This window comes from Condylura cristata, unplaced genomic scaffold (assembly GCF_000260355.1).
Source record: "Condylura cristata isolate star-nosed mole 26May11 unplaced genomic scaffold, ConCri1.0 scaffold00001, whole genome shotgun sequence".
Lineage (NCBI taxonomy): Eukaryota > Metazoa > Chordata > Mammalia > Eulipotyphla > Talpidae > Condylura > Condylura cristata.
This window is the reverse complement of record NW_004567102.1, coordinates 88,569,359-88,591,490: the sequence shown is the minus strand read 5'-3', so window position 1 is coordinate 88,591,490 and position 22,132 is coordinate 88,569,359. Positions and strand designations below refer to the sequence as shown.

Genomic DNA, 22,132 nt, shown 5'->3' with positions numbered 1-22,132 from the left:
GACATCCATCAGGCCCCGGTGCGCCTCAGGGGGTGCCATGGCTTGAGTCTGCCAATGGTTGGGGTGGACAGCAGAGTGGGCCCAGGAGGCCAGAGAGCTCTGTCCCTGTCTGGGGCGTCACCTTGTGCCAAGGAAGAGAACATCGCTCCCTAAGCTTCCGCCCTTTTCCTAACTGGAGGACAGACCACTGCTCCCCCTTTTATGAAAGACCTAGAAGAATATAGCTTGGGGGTGGTCTCATCCTGGTGTGCGTTAATCAGTGAACAGGTTCTCTCCACCTGAGGCTCCGGGGGTCTCCCCGCTCTGCAGTGAGGCTGCCGGAGTGGCCCCCGGTTGCCGTTATCCAGGGGTTTAGGGCCCCCGCAATGTCCACATGCAGCTGTTGAGCTGATTTTCGGTTACTAACGCCTCTGCCAGTGCGGGGAGAAACCAGCTGGGCGGGTGTCTCTGCTGCCCGCGCAGCTCGGCTCATGTCCGGCGTGTAGCCGTGGCCCCGCGGGTGCGGGAGGGCTGCTCGCTCTCCGCTCAGGCGAGCCGTCTGGCGGCTGTGCCGTGGGGGCCCTGTCCTGGGACTTTCCTTGCATGGCCGGGGCGCCGGCGGCCTGCGGAGGCGGGGCTGTGTCTCAGGGCGTGTCCCTCCCTGGCAGCAGGCCGGCCTTCTGCCGTGTCTCTTCGAATCTCTGCGGCGTCTGCTGGCTTTCTGTGTTCTGCATCCTCCACTTTACACCCCTCTGCCACCTTAATCTCCGTACGTGTCTCCCTGTGCCGACTCTTCAGGCTGTGTCTATGCCTACGACCGGGCGCAGTGCTGACGGGCGCCCAGGCCTTCTGTCCGCGTCCGCTCAGCCCTGGCCCACTCGCTGCGCCTGACCTGTGGATTTCTGCTGTCTGCACAGAGGCTGCATCTTCCTGAACCCGGAGGGTGCTGGAAAGTCTCCGGCAAGTTTCTTCCGGATCCTGTACTGAATGTTGAGAGACTCTCTTCCTCCGATTGTCCAAGGCATCGCCTTCCCTGGGAGGGGGCGCGGGTTTGAGCTCTGGGGCCCTGGCCTGTCCACGCTTTCAGCAGGGACAACGTGCACCAGCCCGCACCCGCCTCCCGGCCCCGTGGCCCGGCCACGCCGGAGTCTCCTTCTGTGCCACACAGCAAAGCCTCTAGCGGCTTCTGCTTCTTGCGCAGCTCTGCGGGGCTGGACGGCTCCACGGATCCTCACAGAGCAGGAAGGGGAAACCGCAGCACTGCGGCTCCCCTCGGCCCCGCCCAGCGTGATTCTCTCGCTCTTGGGAGCCACTGCCCGCTGCGGGCCGGACTACCTGAGCGCGGCGTCCTGTGGGCTCTGCCTCAGAGTGACTCAGGTGGAAACAGGAAGTGGGGAGAACGGGCGACAGGTAGCTAGCTGCACCCTGCGGCAACCTGGGAGGAAGAGGCGCCGGCTGCACCCCGCTTGTTGTTCCAGGACTTGGGCCTGACCCCAGGAGGGAGGAGAAAGAGAAGCGTCTCGTTACCACTTGTCACACTGGAGTCCCCGAGCTGCTGATGTCTTGGTCTTTGTTCCCCAGGATCAGCCCTAGAATTAGTTGACCCCAACCCCAGTTCCTGAACGTGGGCAGCTGAGCCCTGTCGTGGAGAGGGCAGGGAACTGACGCGCCTTGCCTTGCTTCAGAGATGAGTGAGCATTCAAGCAAAGCTGTTCAAGAACTGCTAGCTGGTGATGGAGAGGTGAATTCTTGCCCCTGGAGAGAGCTGAAATTACTCTAATAGTAAGGTTTGAAAATAAGGTACACACAGCTGCTACGTTCATGCCAATTATAGGCGTCAACCAGCTTCTAGATCAATTAGTCTCATTCCAGATCCCACCTCAAAGGTTTCCTTTCTGCTCACGGTGTTTCTCAGACCGTGCGGCTCTGGCAGTGCTCATCAGTGTTTCTCCCAGGACACGCTGACCTGTGGGTGATGTAGACAGGCAGCATCGGATTCAGGACAGCGCGGAACAGCAGAAGACGGCAGCAGCGAAGGCACCTGCCTGGGTGAACTTGCTTCGCTTTCAGACCCTCAAGTTGTCAGATTCACATGCAGTTAATTTCCCTGACAAATCGTGTTTACTGAGTTCTTAATAACGTTTTCGCTCATCAGCAAATGACCTCTGGAGTGTGTGTGCTGTAAGATTTGTCCTTAGAACACAACCATGACTTGCTAAACTCATGTAAGCATCTTCAAAAGACAGGCCAGACAAGAATTGCAAACCAGTTCACCTTGGCCCGGGGTGCCCCAGCTTGGTGTGGCTCAGGGGTCCACATTACAAATGATCTTTCTGCCCTTCAGCGGTTCCCACAGGGAGGTGAGGGGGATGCCTGAGATGCAGGCACTTCGTTTTCCAGGACAGACTTCTGGGATTGTTGCTATTCTGGACGGGGCAGGAAGAAGGTCACAGTCTCACAAGAGAGCTTCTGGGGAGAATGCTCTGGAATGTCTTGTCTACCAACAAAACCTGTCCAGCAGCCCTTGGGAAAGGCGGCCCTCAACTGGAGTTTAACATACTCAGACACTATGATCCACCCGAGGGAGTAAGTCACACCGGGAGAGGCTTTCCTGCTGCACGGCCGTGCTCCCAGGGCCTCTAAGTGACCCCAGGCGCCGAGCGGGAGCGGAGAGGACAGCTGCTCCCACGGCCCCTCTCGGACAGGCCGTGGTCTTCGCGCCGCGGCCAGCAGGTAGGGCCAGCCTGTGTTTGCCTCGCCTTCCGGCCTGGGTGGCTGGGTGGACGCGGGAGTGGTCAGGCGCAGTCCTACAGAAACTTCGAAGCAGTGGGAGGCGCTCCACAGCCGCGTCCACTAACACCGTGACCACAGGACCACCCGGATTTCAGAGATGCCCACCGTGAGGTCACAGCCTCCAGGCTGCAGGGAAGGGCCCGCGCTGAACAGGGCCGCCTGGGTTCACTGCACTTCACGGACGCCGCGTTTTTCACAAACTGCCCCAAGTCTGGGCACCGTTTCCCCAACAGCCCGCGCTTGCTTCACCGCTCTGCCGTCTCCTCAGGCCTCTCTAGTCCCGGAGACAGAAACGTGAAATCAGGCTGATCAGCGCCCACACGGCGGCCTCTAAAGTGCTCCCGAGGAAGGGAGACCCGCCCCTCCCGGACCAGGAACCCGCAGGGCTGGCATGGGGGGGATTGTGGGGGGCAGCGCGACTCCCAGAATCCTCATGATGCCAAACTCGCCCGCCCAGCCAGAGGGGATTAAGCTCGTGAGGAAGGTACGTGGAAAGCTTAGCCAGGCCCGCGCGGGGCCCATGCCAGCCAGCGAGCCAGGCTGTGAAGGCAAAGGAAAGGCTCGCGAAGGGTCAAGCGGTGTCACCCCAGTCAGCACGCGGAGGCCGAGCTGGCAAAGCAGCCACGCGCTGGCCCGCCAGCTGGCCGGAGGGCGGTCGGCCAGCCCAGCCACCCCCTCGGCCCACGGCTCCTGCAGAGCAAGGCCCAGCTCTTCAGTCTGTGCAGGCTCGGAGAGGCCGCAGCTAGCTGTCGGGGAGAGTTTTGAGACCGGGAGCGTCTGGTCTATGAGGTTTAAGTAAAAAATGTTCCATGACAGGGAAATGGCGGCAGGGCAGGCGCTGACGTGTCAGTGGTCGCTACAGCAGTGATGCCAGCGGCGCCACGATTCTCTCACACAGGGAGAAGACGCGGGGAGCTCATGGCTGAGAGGAGTCAGCGCCTGCCCAGAGCTCCCAGGGCAGGGGCCAGCTGGGCTAGGAGCTCCACGGAGTCAGCGCCTGCCCAGAGCTCCCAGGGCAGGGGCCAGCTGGGCTAGGAGCTCCACGGAGTCAGCGCCTGCCCAGAGCTCCCAGGGCAGGGGCCAGCTGGGCTAGGAGCTCCACGGCTGGGGACTGTGGTCGGAGCCAACCCTTGTCTGCCGTCTGGACAATCCGGCTCTTAGACTGGTCCTCAGCCTGCTCAGCCTCACGCCACGTGGGACAACAAGCCCCAGAGCCGCACAGCTGCTCGCAACATGGCCCACGGAGCATTTCAGTGAGGCCCACTGCTCAGAATAAAAAAAAACCTTGTAAAACATTACTGCTCGCAGACAGGCGCCTGGTCGCCCTAGAGCGTGGAGGAGGTGGGCGCAGACACTGAGCTCGTCTCCTGCTCCGAGTCACCCACTCCACAGCCTCTGGCCGAGGAGCTATTCCCACGCTCGGTCTGGCTGATTCGGACACGTGCTTTGTAGGGCTATGGAGCCCAGAGGTTTCTCCGATGGAGCCGGAAGTCGGCGGGAAACCTCGGGAAGGGAAGGACGCGCCAGGCTGGATGCTCCAGGAGCCGGCAGGAGTCGTGGGAGGGTGGGGCGAGGCCAGGCGCCAGGTGAGCAGGTGGGGGGGCTGCCTGCAGGGTGACCTGGAGGGCCCAGGCTGGGGGTGGGGCGGGCGCTGGGGCCCCTCCAACTGGGACCGGAGTGGAGCCTGGAGCCGGGCTGAGCAGGTCCATCTCCTGGCGGGGCTGACCAGGCGGGGTCGCTGCTTAGCGGGGAAAGCGCTCTCCTGGCTTCTGGTGAGACACAGTGGAGCTCACGGGAGCGGCTGTGGACATGGGGTGTGACACAGAGGGCCGCTGAGGCCCCAGCAGGGCTGGCAGGATGGGCTCCCGTCCCGGGGCTGAGGGCACACAGTCAAAGCGTGCTGCAAGGGGTCTTCCAGGAAAGGAAGCGCGGATGGACACAGCACGCGTCGCTGCTGCTTTCGCTCGGGAGACTGCTCCAGCCAGCCCCACCTGCAGTGAGCCCACCTGGCCCAGCCGCTGCGGGCACTGAGGCTTGACCCCACAGCACAGCGACCCCCTGGCCGAAGGCTCGGGCGCTGGGCCGCGCCTCACAGTGACGCAGCATTTTTTAATCACACTGAAACTGCCTGTAGCCACTCCACACTCGCCAGACCAATGAGTAGTGCGACCTACGTCAACATGCACAGAAAACTGAGTTTCCAGGGACGGGCCTTATGGCCCTCTCCGCGTTCCGGCAGGCGCACCACTGCGTCCTCCCCATCTCCGTGGGCCAGTGTTTTGTTCCAGGCGTGGCCACCGGGACTCGAGCAGAAGCTGCCTGCCCTGCCTGGCCCTGGTGGCCGGCCGGGCCCCGCGGTCAGCGCAGATGCAGAGGGAGGTGAGGAGGTGGGGCCGGACAGCTCAGGGATGTCCCGCGCATCACCGGCCCTTCCGCTGGAAAAGGGAACCCCAGAGTGAGTCAGAGGGGCTAACGGCGCAAGGACGCGGCCATAAAGGACTCCTCACAGAGCACAGAGCGCCATGGCCATTACTGCAGCGCGCCCAGGGAACCGCCACAGGTCGAAACAGGCACGTAGATTAAATGCCATCTTTCTCCATGCTAGGCTGTTTTCTAACCATTTTGACCAGCCCTATCTAAAGTTTACTGAACATATCATGCTTAGGTTGTCATTTAGAAACTAGGGATCTCATCAAACCGAACGTGGAAATTAATGACGGCCCGCCCTAAGGTGCACCTGCCCGCGTCTGACGCGTACATTGAGGTCAAAGCCTACGTCGCTAGGAGGAAGCCTTCTAAGTCGGGGTAAGCGCCACGCAACTTGGTCTCCTCACAGGCAGTGCAGTGTGGACGGTGGGGTGTATTCGGAGATTTGGAATGTCTGGCCCCATAAGTCAATTGATAAAAGTTTCCAGCAAAACCTGAGGATGGCTTCAGTCTGTTGTGTTTTATTGCTTAATTAGCGAGTTGTCAAAAGCAGTACTATATAAATGGAGTGATGCATTTCCACCGTGTACTTACTTTTAATCGGGATAATGAGCTGTGGAATGACAGGGAGAATCTTGTTCCCTCCGTGTTCCAGCATGTCGTGGATTCCTTGCCGAGCAAAAAACTCATAGGGAAATGTCATTTCACAGAGCCCGTCAAAAAACAGAGGCAGATAATGATGGTAATCCAGCTTCTCGATTTCTACCTGGAAGGAGAGAGGGAGAAGAAATGCCAGGTGAAAACAGCTGCCCCCAACCCAAGAGAGGAAAGTCTGCAGATTAGTAGGAAGATCTTATTAGCCAATTCATCTAAGAACGTGAAGGCCATCATGTCTTTATTAGCAATCAGATTAAAATCATTGACCTTTAAATCTTTGCAGACGCAAGTCATAAAGAACACACACTGGGAGCACTTTAGCATCTTGGCTACTGTCTTACCATTGGCAGGAATGTAACACAGGAAAGCATTCCAGTCCTTTGTATCCACGCTAATAAGATATATGCAAGAATTTAAAAAATAAATGAAGTCGAAAAATGATCAGCATTAGAATGTCTAACAAAAATCGAATAGGGGAGGCACACGGAGAGAGGCACACAGAGTGAGGCTCTTGACACATGCTCGCTCTTGTCTCACTTGGAAATTAAAGTTCATACTGCTCTAGACAAATATGATAGTGAGGGGTAAAATATGATTTTGTAATGTTCCCTGGAGCCTGGAGGGGGCGAGCAGAATGTGGGTGCCATTAAAAAAGTGGGGAAGACACCCTCAATGTGGAGGGAAAAGGCACACCAAAATCCAGATGTACTCCAACTCTCCTGTCTGCCCCACCACTTCCCCATGTCTGTGTCCTCCACCCTCAGCCATGTCCCCATGACTTCTTAGAACTCCGTGACAGTTTTCAGGGTCAACAGGCAAAGGGACTCCGATTCAAACATACGGACAGAAACGGTGCCTGAGTGCCGCCACTGGGGATTGGGCTGACCCAGAACCCCACCGCCTAGATGGCATGCGTCCATGACCTGATTTAGCCCCTGCACGGTGACAGCAGGGACAGAGACATAACAGCGGTAACAAGGACCCACCTCAGGGCAGGTACAGCAAGCCCACAGAGTGGAGGATCACTCCGGGAGGGTGCAAACGTTCCTGCCTTGAAATGCCCAGGAACACACTCATCTTCTACTTAGCACCTTACAATTAGCAACCCCCTTTACATTCAGGAGGCTCTTAGGACCCCCAAGCCCCCTCCAACTGCTTCCCAGTGCTCTAGCGCTGGGCGTGACGCACTGGCAACAAGCCCACTACCGTTGAGTGTCCACTGTAAGTCTGGGCGATTGGGTCCCTCGGTACCCCAAGCAGGGGCCAGTGTCCAGGCTGGTCGGGAGCTGCCCAGGCCAGCCAGAAGCCAAGCGACCAGGGCCAGTGTGCTGAGGAGCTGGGCCTTTTGAATGGACCCAGATGGAGGCTGACCCAGGCATCATTTTTACTTTCAATTCCTTGTATAGTCGTAAAATTTGTTTATTTGGAGTCTAAGTTGGAATATATGTTTAATTCCCATTTTCTCCATGATTTTTGGGTAGTTGAAACACTTTAGAACATTATTTTGTACAATTAAAGAATTATTGCTACATTATTCAGCTCCAGAAGGTACAAAATGACAAAATTGTAGTCTCTAATTTGAACTTGTAACCTCCCTGTCATCTGTAGTTTGTATTTATTTACCTCTTTGGCATGTTTTGCTAATTGTCTTTCTTTGACCTACTGTGGTAGTGGCACATAATTCTTTTATAAGCACAAGTTGTGAAGTTAGTGCTTTGATGTCATCTAAGACTTTGAGCTTTAATATGTTAGCACTCACTTTTATGCCTGTATCTCTTTGAACTTCTGTCATTTTATTTTTTGGACCCTAGCTTTCATGAATTCTTCATGAATTTTATGTTTCATTGCTTTGTTATATAGATTATTTTATTTACTTTTTTGTTTGCAAGGATTTAAAACAAGGCAGTTAGCTTAGACATCTTTATTGCAGCTACCTCGCAGTTTCACAAACATTTTAAAGCATATTTATCTTCCATAGAGAAATATATTAAAAATCTCCTACTAGAATTATCAGCATGCTAATTTTTCTGTAGAATTCTGTTGATTTTTTTTTCTTTGTGTGGATTAGGGCAGCGATAGTACCAATGTCGTAACGAAACGCCACTGTTTGTGACTGCAGACACTGCTATCGACACTTGGTGCAATAGTTCACTTAGTCCTCATAAAACCTGAACAGGTTGTTATTATTGGAACCCTGATTTTCAGCGGGAGGAAACAGAGGCACAGAGAGGGTTATGTACTTGCCTAAGGTCACAGCTAGTAAGTGCTGAGCTGGGATTGAATCCATGCAGCCTGGCGGTAGGAAATCACCCTGACAGACTATGTTGTTGGGTGCATCAAGGTTTAACATTATTATAGCTCCCTTGCAAAGTGTTCCTATTTCCCTCATGTCCTTATCATCATCATCTTCATCATGAATGTGGTTTGCCTTAGTCTAATGCAATATGTCATAACTGATATTTCTATTATATTTTTTCCTGCGTTGTACTTCCACTCTCCTAATGTAGAAATGTCTAAGTGACTTTTAGATGGATTTGTTTTCTTCTCATTTTGCAATATGCCTTCAAATAGTAAATATCAAACACACATGGTTCCCCTATTTTCGAAGTTTAGAAAATAAAAGAAAAATAATAGGCGAAAGAAAGAAGAGAAAAAGAGGAATAATTGAAAGGCAGGATAAACATAAATGAAATTTTGAGTAAGATTGAGAAAGAAAAGGATTATCTCTGTTTTTAATTCCTCCTAATTTTATTTTGAGATTTTTATCAATTATTTGGCATATCTGTCCTTAATAACCGAGTAACAACTTACCATAATATTTTAAGGTCACAAACATCTTTAAGCATTATAGATATTTCTCTACTTGCTACAGGGTAATTATTTTTGGTATGTAACTTTTTTTTTCTGGTTGCATATATCCTGGGGTTCTTTTTTATTATTATAATACTGTTTCAGTTGATGAACCTGGCCTTGGGGAAACCATCTCACATGCCATTTACAATCAACAACTTGTGTGTGTCTTGTTGTTTTAATAAAATAACTATTTTTAATGTATTTTTTTTCCCGAAGAGTTCCTTCCAGCTACTACACCATATTTCACGTTATTTTCCCCAGTAAATTCAGCTATGTTTCTTCCTCCCTCCTAGTCCCTTTTCCATCATTTCTCTACCATTTCACTGCAGTTGTTTTTCTCCAGGTTACTAATGACCTTCACTTTGTCAAAACCTCCGGCCTCTTTTCCGTGCTCATCAGTACTCAACCTTGTGAAACTATCTCTCTGGAAATCTGGACACCCCCCAACACACTAGGGGACCGCCCTTAATTCCTCTCCTTCAAACCCTATACTCACGTCATCAGCAGCCCAGTTGACTCTCACTCCGGTCAAATACTTACTTTATTCTTTTGTCACCATTTTGCTCAAGACTAGGTCAGCCCACGCCACAGATCACCTTACCTGGGTTACGACGACAAACTCGTGACAGATCTCCATTTCCGCTGCCATCCTAATTCCACTTCCCACACCACTGGGTTCTACTGGTCCAGCAGGACTGTCTGCCCTGTTCCTCGTGACTTCACCCTGCCTCCTGGGAGCGCTGTCTCTGGAGACCCTGGGGCTTTTGTTCCTGAGGCCAGAGAAAATCTCTGGAGACCTCTCAGTGTGGACAGTACTTTGCTGTACCTCTCATTCCGGGGAGGCACCTCCCCACCACCTCGCATACCGTTAGCATTTATGCACAGCCCCGGTCCTTTGCTCATAGCAGTTTCTCGAGTTCTGTAGTTTAGGGCACGTGTCACTGCCTCGGGGTGCCTGGTGCATCACGGAGGCTACTGCACGAGCATTTAAATTCTGACCTTCAAATCTGTCCTTTGTGGTAACTCTCTGAGAGGTGGACTCAGCTGAGGAACGGCCAGATGAAGAACCCAGATGGGCCCCCAGGGCAACAGCAGGGTTCACAGAGGCGCTGGGCGTGATCCCTGACTCGGCGGATCCTGAGGATGTTAGTTTCTGTACGTCTATTTATTCTACAGATAAGAGGCAGCTTTCCCTCAGTGGGAGTGCAATGATTATTCACATTTAAGTCATTCATGAGCATTCTAACCAGGATGGGCTTCTTAGTGTTTCTATTTACTCCCATTTTAACAAACTTCCTGTTGCTCACAGTAGCACTGAATGCAAACATATTGATGTATGTGCATAATTATTATTTAAAAATATTTATTTTTATTTAACTATGCATACAAGAACTGGGGTGTAGGCCAGAGGTGGGAGGGAGGTGAAAAGAATCATCGGAGACAAACTGGGAAGCAGAACAGGTGTATTGATGCAATCCACTGCTGAGGGGAACAGCAGGTGAGACAGGAGAGGTCTGCTGCCCACTGTGGGTCACCTCCTTGGCCAGGGGTTGAACTCGTGCTATAGTGGCTAGCAATAGCTTGATACCACTGAGTGTATGTCTGTAATTAATATACTGGCAATGATAATAAAAATTTAAATTATCTAGAATTTGAGGTTAACTCAAGGTCAAAACTACAATTAATAAAAATATAATGGGCCCTCCCTGGTGGTGCAATGGGTTAATATGCAGCACTGCAAGCTGGCCACAAGCACCTCAGTGTGAGCTTGATCCCCGCCTGCCCCGGAGGTGATCCACAGGGTGCGGCAGACCTCTCCTGTCTCCTTGCTACTCCCCTCAGCAGTGAACTCTGTCAGTCTTCCTATTCTGCTCCCCACTCTGTCTCTGGTGAATCCTCTCACCCCAGCACCTCTGGCCTATATTTCAGTTCTGTATGCATTAATAAATAAATCTTCAAAAAAAAGATAAATTAGGAGATCTCTTATTTGTCTCTGTGTTTATCATATGGTGCATACTGTCTGGATTCTCCTAAATTGTTGGATTTTCTGTTCATTCAGATTTATAAAAGGTCATTTTATGTTTTATCTAGGAGTAAACCTTTCTTCTCTTAAAATAACAAACCAATAATATTAGCTATGTATTTTTAGAATTATCATATAAATATTAGTTTTCAAACTCTTTAAAAGCTGGCAATCTTTCTTCCAAGTTTATGCAAGAAATTCAGAATTAAAAGAAAACTGAAGTGGAGCCCAGAGCAAGGCTATTTAAACAGTTGAAATCACATGTGACATTCTGATAGACACTTGGATATCAATTCAAGACGTCAAGTGTTTCTATTTACTCAATCTTTAAAAAAAAATATGTTTTATAATTTTAAAAGACCACATAGCATCTACAAAGTTGATCTCTAAATTTCAAAGTGAACTTTGGCCAAAGCAGTAGAATGCTAGGACCTGGCCCATCTGGTACACCATCCTTACCCTGCACAAATGTGTAGTCTGGCACTGCTGTGCTGAGAGGTGAGAAAAACAGGAGTTTAATGGCTTTCATTAAAAAACTCAAACAGGAAACTTAATTTCACACTTTCCATATCCTTGTTTCAATTAGGAAACAAAATGTTGAAAACAGCTGTTATCAGAATTCCTATAATAATGCCTGAGGACCTCTCTTAGAATCACAAACCAATCTGAAAAAATACAATTTTCTATTAATATATTACAACTTCCTTTGGGCTTTTTATGACATAAAGTAAAGCTCTGGGACCTCACAAGTTTTCTACCCTTGAAAGGTACTGAGATACTGCGGGACACCTTACAAATTAGACAGGGATGAAGCGATATCTGACACATACATATACACACACCACTTACATATATATATTTATAATATCTACATCTATATTTATATACACTGACTTTAAAATATGAACCTGTTACTATTTTTAAATGTTTGTGGAAGCAGTTATGATGAAAAACTGAAAGCTATATGATTTTACCTTTTCTCAATGATAATGAGTATACAACTAAAATCATGTAAAAGTCTGACATTTTTGAAATGTGTTAAAATAAGACATTTTAACATGAAAAAAATACTTTAATATTAAAAAGGCAGACTTTAGACAAAGCTGAAGTGGATCTTTATAGATGGTGACAAAGTCTAGAAGTCAAGCTCAGAAAGTCCCCCTGTTCTAGGTATGAAGACAAAACCCAGCGTCACAGAGTGCAACAGGTGAGGCGAGGACCAGGCCTGGGGCGTTAGTGTCTCAGGAGTTCAGGAAAACAGGGCAGTCGACAAGAGAGGGGCATCAAACTGAGGTTTCTGCACACAACTAAGATCTTTGAAGGATTTTGTCCTGAGAAAAGGCTAGGAAGTCTCTTTCAACTAGTTTGTGGAAACAGAAAGATGACTTGGCTTTTGACAAAGCTCTCAATGGGAAAAATTTACCCTGAGAATGAAACATGAAGTCAAGGATTAAGAAAAAATTATCCTTAATCTGTAGAAAGGAAACTTCCAGGCTGCATGCAAAAGAAGATACAAAAAGGCTAACACCTGTAAAATTCAAGTACATGGGACTGCCACAGAAAACGTCACTCCAATGAAAATTTACCTATCACTGTGATAATAAAATCACCATAAGGCAGACTCACCAGATATTTAACTGTGGAAACAACCTAACTGGCCAATGATAGATGACTGGATAAAGAAGATGTTATATATATACACAATGGACTACTATTCAGCTATTAAAAGAAAGATGAAATCTTGCCATTTGTGACAATATAAATGGACTTTGAGGGGATTATGCTAAGCAAATAGCTAATATGGATAAAGACACATACTGGATAATTTAACTCATGTGGAATATAAAGACACAGGGCAAAAAACCAAAATGAAATCAAGACTCTGGGTGCTGATGACAGAACTGAGGTCTCCAGAAGGGAAGCTGTGGTTGGAGCCAGAGGCAGGCAGAGTCCAAGGAACGTGGGTGAAGATATGTAGCACTTTGGCGGTAGATGTGTGTCATACACTTGAAGGGTGAACCTGTTTTCCTAAAACATATGTTGTGCTACGAGCCAATATTAATTCCACAAAATCAAAACCAAAATTAACTAGAAATAAAAACACATTATATATAAAGGATCAAAATTAGACTGTTATTACATTTATCATTAACAGAATAAAGGCCAGAAGACAGGGTAAACTTCCCTCAGCCTTCTGAGATAATAACTGACAATGCAAGAATCAGCTAACCCACCATTCAAAAATAAAGACAAATTAAATGCATTTGACAATGACGGATAGAATTCTTAGCCCAAGGATTAAGAAACCCATGGATACTAACAAAAGTATACCATTTACTGAAAAGTAAGCAGATTATAGAATAAAGACATGAGGCACAGGAAGTTTTATAAACAAAAATTAATTAAATTGATTAAACAAAGCACTGAATATAGTACTAAAAATATTCATCAGTATGGTGAGTTTACAAAGTGAAGCTGTCATAATTTAAAGGCAATATAGAGAATATGAAAGGAAGGTGATTTGAGTCAGCACACGATCCTGACATTGCTAGGATAAATTTAGGGAAGAACTTTAGAATTTACTAAGTAATTAAGCATATTATAGTGCAAGGATATCTCTTGAAATAATAGAAATAAAATTGCCTTTCAAAAGAACAGAAAGTAGTAAAGGGAATAAATAAAGCTCAACCGTCCCAACAGAAGGCTGGGTAAAATCCCCTTTGGCTTAGGAGAAATCAGAAAGGAAAAAATATGTAAGACAAAACCAAACCATATATATGTAACTACAATAAGTGTAAATGGGTTAACTTCTTTTGTTGTAAGACATATTTGCAAAGAGAGGAAATATAATTTGGCTAGAAGCTTGTTTATAAGCACCACGTTCAAATATAGCAACAGAACGTGAAAGATAAAGGTAGTTTAAGTATGAAGGAAGAGGAATTGCTTTATTAAAGAGTATACGTATTTGTAATTTTCATAGATACTGTTAAATGGTGGCTCATTGTGATGGTGCTAAATTATATTCTCATCAACAGTAAATGAGAGCACCTGTTTTCTATTGTCCATTCACAAAGTTACCTAAGTTTGGTTTTTGCAATATTGTAGTAAAATGGTATTTCAGTGTTCTAGTTGGTTTACTATAAAAATAGTCACCTACAGACATTTTTGAAATGCTGTTTGTATATCCTTTTCTGGAACTGTATTTTCACACCCATTGTCATTGTTTTCCCCTTTGAGGCTCTGGCTTTTTTTTTTTTTTAAGTAGACCTTTTATATTGAGGAGATTCATTTGTTATTTGTTATCACTTGAGATTTTTGTTTTGCCACACAGATTTCCTTTCATGTTTTAGAATATATTCATCTTTTAAGGGTTCTGTTTTTTGTTTTATTATTACAAAGTTTCCTCCTTTCTGCAGCTGAATGACAAGACAATTAGAAAAGGCATAATTGTTTAATCCAGTGCTTTTTTGATTTCTTTACATTTAAATCATTAAACCATTTATCACTTTTCTGCGTAGAAGATGTGAACTATACTTCCAGCTGTGGCTTTTCCCCAGATGTCCCCTAACAAAGACAAATTTCATGTTCTCATAAAGTTCTATTCTTGACTTTCTATTTGGCCTATCTTTCTTATTCACGAACTGGTACTATTTTGATTATTAAAAATATTTACTAGATATTATTCACTGATCAGTTAAATCCCCTATCATTATTGTCTTTCTCTAGTTTTTTTTTTTTTTTTTTAGTATTGTAATTTGTTTACCTTTTAGTATGACGTTTAGACATACATTTTAAATATAAGGTCTAAATGGAACCAATAACATCTTGCATTTAATAATTAGAAAAAGCAGTCTCTCCAAGCCTGAAGCTAACAAAACTGCACAAGTGCTAAGCCACACATATCAAGAAGCCCCAAAGTATTTTTCATGTGTCACATTTTCTGATGAAAATTCAATAAAATAACAAATCATTAAAAGACAGTGAAATTTTTAACCCCATATGTTTGAAAACTTAAAAGCACTTCTAAATCATAGATCAAAGAGAAAAGCCTTATAGACTTAGAATTGAATTACAATGAAATTACTTAATCTAAAAAAAATACAAAAAAGCACACACGTATACAGAGCTTTTTAAGACTAGTGAGAGAAGGAAAGCCACACGTGCATGCCGTGAAGCTATCACAACCTTGGTGCAGAAACAGACAATCGGATCTCATTGACTTGAAAGAAAGCACCAGGTGATGGAATTCAGCAACATGTTAAAAATCATGGCCAAAGAGGCTGCACTGTAGAAACAAGCACCCAGGTAATTTTCACAACCTTAAAATTTGAGATGAAAGGAGGAAAAATCAATCCTCTTAGCAGATCCCGTAAGAATTTGATGACGTCATTAATTAAAACAAACAAACAAAAATCTAAGCCATATCTCATAGCAAGTAGTATACTTTATGGGGAAATGTTAAGGGCATTCCCTCTATGGTTAGAAAAGAGGTAAGGAGAGTTTTGTCTTCATTTCCATGCAATGTAGTGCTGAGGGTCTGAACTAATGTGGAAAATGAAATGTGTCATTTTGTCTGGAAAGGGAGAAATAGACCTTCTAGCTATTTGAGGATGGGGATGCTATGTCTATCTAGCTGTTACACTCAGAGAATTGACACACTCTCTTTCTTTCTTTTTTTTTTAATATTTATTCGTCATACAGAACTGGGGTACAGGGCAGAGATGCGGAGGGTGAGAGGCTTCACCAGAGACAGAGTGGGGAGCAGAACAGGCAGATCGATGAAGTACACTGCTGAGGGGAGCAGTGGGCGTGACACACTTTCTTACGGCACATATTCAGCAGTAAGACGACAGAAAAGTTGCTATATAAAAGATCAACACAATGACAACAGCATTTCTACAGGCCATTAAAAACTTGGAAAATAATTTTTAAATGTTCACAATAGCAAGACATGAAGCAAATGCTTCAAGGTAACAGTTAATAAAAGTAAACCAATCTGTGAGAATTAAAGGAGACAATTACAAAAGGTTGTTGACAAGTATCAATGGAGGGAGTTTTCTATCATAAATGAATATATCAACTATGCTTATGAATGGGAAGGCTCAAACCTAAAAAGATGCTGATTCTGCTCAAATCAAGCAACTTGGCTCAAATTAATCCAGCCAAAATCCAAAGCACGTTTTTCTGTTCTCAGCAAGAGAAACTCAGTGTTTGCAAATCTCAGTGACAGGCATATCCTAAGTTAGGACACAGAGAGAATCTAAACCCACTGCTTTTCCCCACTGACACGCTCATCTCCTCACTATCTCGAGGGCTCGCTGCTTCGCTTGAAATACTGACGCGCCGCTAGCTGGAAGCCATTATTCACAGAGGACAAATCTGGACTGGGGAGTGTAAAATCATATTATTTTATGGAATAACCTTATTTTAGGTTTCCGTCAGAAACACTAACAAGACAGCTAAAGGTCAGTTGTAAGCAGATCTCGAATTTATGCACACTTAACCTTTATTATCCAGGAATTGTGTGTTTCTAACTTCAACAGGCAATGAGTGATATTTTCAGGTGCAATAAATAAAAGAGAAATAACCCCTTGTTCTATAACTGAATGTTCCCACCTGCTGGCACCTATCGTAAGGTTAAAGGCATTTCCTAAAACTTTTAAAGGGAGGGGAGAGTTCAAAGAAGAAAAATATGTATTAAAATGCACCTTCTAGCTTTCTTTTGTCTTGACCATTATCTGTATAATGCTAAAAAATGGCAGAGGCATAGAGGAGCAGAGGAATTATAATTGTCTTGGTGGAGAATGATGTGTTTGTCAGATGGAAAAGCGGCATAAAGCCCAGGAAGGCTTGAGGAATCGAGACAGTTAGAAACAGATTATTCGTGGTATCAACCACTGGCGCTCACTCCAGTGCCCTGGATTAGTTTACAAATACTGTCCCTGAATTATACTGTGAACTTTAACACACATAGTCAAAGAGCAGAACCAAGAAATCCAGGAGTGGAATAGCTCAAGTGAAATTGGTGCCAGGAAGCAACTTTAGGAAGAAGCTGTCATGACAGCACTGCTTGCTGCTTGGTGCGTCAGCCTATCACTTTGCTATGTTCCAGGTTCTGAAAGATTCTGTGACTCTTTTGTAAGCCAAAGTGGGCTGTTTATAGAAGCAGTTTTGAGTGACCCGAAGCCTCCGAAATAACCTATTAACTACAGCAAATACCACATCCAACCTAAGTTCACCAACAGGACAGGGAAAGGGGCACCCCTGAACCCCCAAACCTGCCTGCTCTAAGTGGGTTCTGCCATCCGCAGCATCAAGAGAAAACATATAAAACTTTAATGCAAAGGGACTTTAATACAGTGGGTATACAATACGGAACACAAAGAATAGAACTTCTAAATCAAACACCTGCAGTGACCTGTTCCCTCGTGGGCAAAAGTCTACCCAGAAAGATTGGCCCAGAGCCTGAAAGCCGCCACAAGACTAAAGCACCTTCTGGCCGGGACCCATGGAAAAGGGTCAGACATGGCCAGACAGCTCTGGGAGGAAAAGAGCAGCATCAAGATCAAGATCAACGCTGCCATGGTCACCTCCCTGCAGGTCTCTCTCCCACATCTGCCCCAGCCAGTCCCGGGCCAGGACACAAGCACAGTTTCTCCATCACATGCTCGCTGCTGGGCCCTGTGGCTTCCTCAGGCCTCCTCTGGCTCCATCCTGCTTCCTCCTTCTCTGGCTCCATGCCCAGCTTCCCCCTCCTTCTGGGTGGGACAGGGAACCTGGAACTTCCCCTTTTCCTAGGGACCCCGTTACGGTTCCACTAGGTCTGGTGCAGTGCTGAACGTCACGGGCCGCGGGGACGCGGGTGGCAGGAGACGCCATGAGCGTGCGTTGGAGGCAACAGTACCGGGCTCTTTTGCTCCTCGCTTGACATTGTTCACCGTTCACTGAAGAACAGGGGACTGGCACAGCCCGCTCGGGGCGCAGCGTGGGCCCGAATCAGGCAGACCAGGGCCCAGGGGCACTCGTGCAATGAGCTGCACCCCTCTCTCTTACACAGGCACCGTCCCTCTGGGCCTCAGCACGCTGACTCCAGGGCTATGGGCAGGATTAACTGAGCTAATGCGCCGCAGGGTGGCGATTCTTTCTCCAGTCCTTTTAAAATTTTTTTTAAACATTTATTTATTTGTGAATACAGAACTGGGGTACAGGCCAGAGGTGCAGGGGGGTTGAGAGGCATCACCAGAGGCAGAGCGGGGAGCAGAACAGGCAGATCCACGAAGTCCACTGCTGAGGGGAGCAGCGGACGGGTCAGGAGGGGTCTGCTGCGCCCTGTGGGTCACTCCCTGCTCGGGGATTGAACCCGCACTGAAGCGGCTGCGGTCAGCTTCGCAGTGCTGTGCTCCAACCCACTGGGCCCGCCAGGGAGGGCCTGACATGAAGGATGTGGGTGGTGGTGGGCACGTCACCTCAGCGTCCTTATTAAAATGAGGGTGAACACAGCATCTACCTCGCCACCCTACACGTCAGTTCGTTCATGGGAACAAGCTGTAAGAGGACCAGTCACACGCCAGTCATGACTGTCACTTTGCGATGCGTCAGGTACGCGTCACACACATATTATAACCGTGCGTAGTTACACGATTCACTTATTCAGTCACATGAACTCGCCCCCGGCGCCGCCCTTCTGTCGCAGCAGGGGCACTGCTGGGAAGGAGCAGCAGGGGAGGGCGGGCGGCGCTGTAGGCCAAGTGCTGAGCACCGGGCCCCAGCCCCCGCTCTGGGTGGGGTCGTGTGTGTGCCTCTTGCGGGTGTGCGTGTCGTAAACGGCTAAGAGGGCCGAGGGAACTCCTGGGGCGCGTGGACAGAAGACCGAGGGTGCATGCTACACTTGGCTTCTCAGGGTGGGGCCCAGGGAGGTTCACAGAGGAGCAGAAACTAGAGCTGACGCTCGAGGCTGTGCCCGGCTCAGGCTGGTCAACATGGCTGGGGTCCAGCCATGGGGTCCAGACAGCAGCGATGCGTCAGGTACAGCCACTGGCAAGAGCCAGTTCCAACCGCGGACACCTCCACACCTCAGGTCGGGGGGCAGGGGGCGACCCACAACTCAACTGAAAACCTGGGAATGAGAAGAGCATGATAATGTGAGGTGGATTCCAGGCACCCCGGCCTGCTCCTTGGGGGCCCCTGAACCGGTCAGGGGCCTTCTGGAGTATACAACGCGCCTCCACCCAGACGCCCCCCTCTGGGAAGAAGAGCGGGGGCAAGGGAAGTGGAGCTGGGTCAGCCCCAAATGCCTGTGTCGCCTGTCCTCCCACCTCACAAGTGGAGTTCCCAGAGCAAGAACTACTGTAGACAACAGGGAAGGTCATAAAGTTTTGCACTCACAAGGCATTTGTTACCGTCAGCACGGATGACCCATTACACATGTACATACAGATGCACACGCACACTTCATTGATCACTTGTCTATCTCACCACCTGTCTCTGTTTTTGATTCATATCTGGTTTATAACTTAGCTTGTCACATAGACCTGGATGGATGTTTGGAGGGGTGGGCGAGTGGGTGAGTGGGTGGATGGACGGACAGACGGACGGAGAGGAAAATGAGTAAATGAATGAATCAATCAGTTGCTCTTTAGTTCATTATTTTCACCCCCTCTGGATCAAATGCCCTCTATTTCAATGTGTTTTTCTGGGAATTTCCACAAACTACGCCAAGCAAGTGTTGCTTTCAGACCTACTGGGTTTAGTCATCTGGGGGCAACATGTCATTTTTGCATGACTTTAAATCATTCATTTCAATCCCCTTTTGATTCACAAGTGAGAACCAGAATTCCATTTTAGGGTAAAATGACTTGCCCAAAGGCAGAAAGTGATTGAATTGCCCACTCATCAATCCTAACTTATTTAGGCTCATTGTTCTTTTTTTCAACTGAAAGGGGCTTTTGATTTCATTTAGTCTCCTGCACTTTCAGCTCATGAAATGTGCCAAACAAGGCCAGATTATGAAGTCTATTAGATCCTGCCTCATTTCAGGGTTATGTGTTATGACCCACAATCTGCAGACCAGCAGTTTCCAGAATGCCAAATGTTTGTCAGATTCAGCACCGTGTGCGGCTACATTACAGCTCGCGAGGGCTGGGACGTGGGAACAGGAGGGCCGAGCACTCCTGAGCACTGGTTCCCGCAAGCCTAGGTAGTTTTCATATGTCCTATGTGGAGAGACACAAGACGGGAAAAGGAAAAATAGCTGGCGAAATAAGTCTGAAAATGCTTCCAACTGGGCCTTCAGTCTCGCAATGTGCTCTTGGTGTGAGCAACTAATTTTAGTAATCAATCCAGGGAATTTGAGTAGAATGATTTAGTGGATTAAAATATTAGTCATGTCATTACACTCTGATTAGAAATAAGGCACCACTGAACGTGATGAAAATTAAAATCCTCCACGAGGGGAGAAGCCACGTCTCACGCTCCCTGCCCGGGGTGGGCTGGTCATGCCCAGGGTGGGCTGGCCCTCTGGGGAGACGAGCTCAGTGGCATGTGACTTTTTTGTGTGGTATAGGAACTCTCACCATGGCCCGTTTCAAGCCACCGATTTGAAATTCTTTACTCTGTCGTTAGGAAGAGAAGCTATGGTCAGCTCTGACAGCCATAAGAAACTTTATGCCGTGACTGACTGCGTGTCTTACTGTATTTTAATAGGCTTTTGGCTGAGTCTCTAGTACAGAGAAATATACTTCTCGTATAAAATTTACATCTACACCATCTACGTACATACAGCGTATGCCTTGATCGGCCATGTGAATTCACCGGTGACTCACACACTGCTCTGATTATGCGTTACGTGTCAGAACCCGATTTCATCTCCTATGTTCTAAATGAAGTTAAAGGTACTGAATAGGAAAGGAAATGGGAGAATGTAAGTAGGAAATGAATAAAGTGGTTTATTTTACTGGAGTCATCGAAACCAATTCTCCACTTGGCTTTACAAAATTTCTGGCATCGATGACATGCACGGACCATCTTCCTTCCACCCTTCCTTGCTCACGATTACCTTCCTCCAGACCCCAGATCTGCTGGGAGGAGGCATGACGCTCAGTTGTCCCCGGCTTTTCCGAAGCATAAACCAAGAGGTCCCAGGACAGGGCAACTCTGAAGCTAGTCAATGAGTTGAATGGCTCGAAGGAGCTGGGTGGTCTCCGGCCTTTCTCAGTGCCAGAACAGGCATGGGGCATTCCTCCTGCTCGCAAAGTGGCTGCAGAAGCTCCAGGAATTGCAATTAGTTGTAGGAACTTGGAGAAGCTAAAAACAAAGCTAAATTTTCCTTTTGTTTCTCAAAGCTAAGATTAGCTTCTAAGACAGTCACTCTCCCCTGTATCCTTGGGACTGAGTCAAAACCTCCCTCTGAAGCAAGGTAATTGAAGTCACTGGCAATGCAGCTATATTTACCAGCTGCCTCACAGTTTCTTTATGCCCTGGTGACAAAGGAGGGAGGAACCAGTGAGGACAAGGGCAGTGTTTAAAACCTCTGGGTGCAGGCAGCAATCTGGAGAGACGAGGGGGAGGGTCGTCAACAGACGCTGCTTGGCACTCTGCTCTTTCCAGGGCGGTGACAGCAAACTCAGCGGCTGAAAACAACACACTGCGCCACGCCTTTCTGGAAGTCAGGCGTCCACAGTGGGGCCTGGACTCTAAAGTCCAGGTGCTGGCAGCTCTTTTGGTTCTGGAAACACCATAGCAGAATCTGTGCCTTGTAGTTTTCCGGCTTCTAGAGGCACCTGCATTTCTGGCCACGTCCCCCGGCTCTGTGTCCCCTGTCTCCTCCAAGTCCCACCTTCCCCCGCCCTTTCTCAAGCCAAGCACTGTGTGCTCCGTGGGCCTGCTGTGCCAGGCAGGTGCACCCCTCCAGCTCCGGGCCCTCCTGACTGCACCTCCACCCCGGCTGCTGCAGGGAGGCGAGGCCTCACATCCCGGGGGCCAGGTGTGGGTCGCTCTGGCTCTGGTGAGTCTGCGCAGCTCAGTTGTGCTGGAAAAACAATGCTCCTAGCAAGCCAGCAAGAAAGTCACCGCATGACTTCAAAAGCCAGACTTAAAATTGGAGTGACTGCCTGGACCACAGGGAAATTACTGATATGGTGGGGAAGCCTCTCCGCGCGGACCCGCCCGATAAGGAGCTCTGGTTTTATATGAACAGCTTTCTAGCATTGAAGTCAATTTCAATAACTTAAACTTTGTATGAAAAATAGAATTTTTATCAGTTAATTAAATTGAAAATACTGTGGGGGTGGACCCGTGTCACTCATTAACAGAATAGAGAGTAGTGGTGATCTCGGAGGCCCCAACCGTCGTCCACCGCCGTCCGCCCACCACCAGGGGCCAGGCAGCCCAGCCCCTGCTCGG

General features: G+C 47.9%; 1 protein-coding gene across 1 annotated transcript in view; it reads right to left on the bottom strand.

Moving 5' to 3' along the window:
* PACRG (PARK2 co-regulated) overlaps nucleotides 1-22,132 on the bottom strand; it is a 225,426-nt gene that overhangs the window by 16,685 nt on the left and 186,609 nt on the right. Inside the window, exon 3 of the mRNA XM_004674176.1 lies at nucleotides 5,794-5,965. Within this exon, the coding sequence (XP_004674233.1) occupies nucleotides 5,794-5,965 (172 nt within the window). The remainder of the gene's footprint in view (nucleotides 1-5,793; nucleotides 5,966-22,132) is intronic.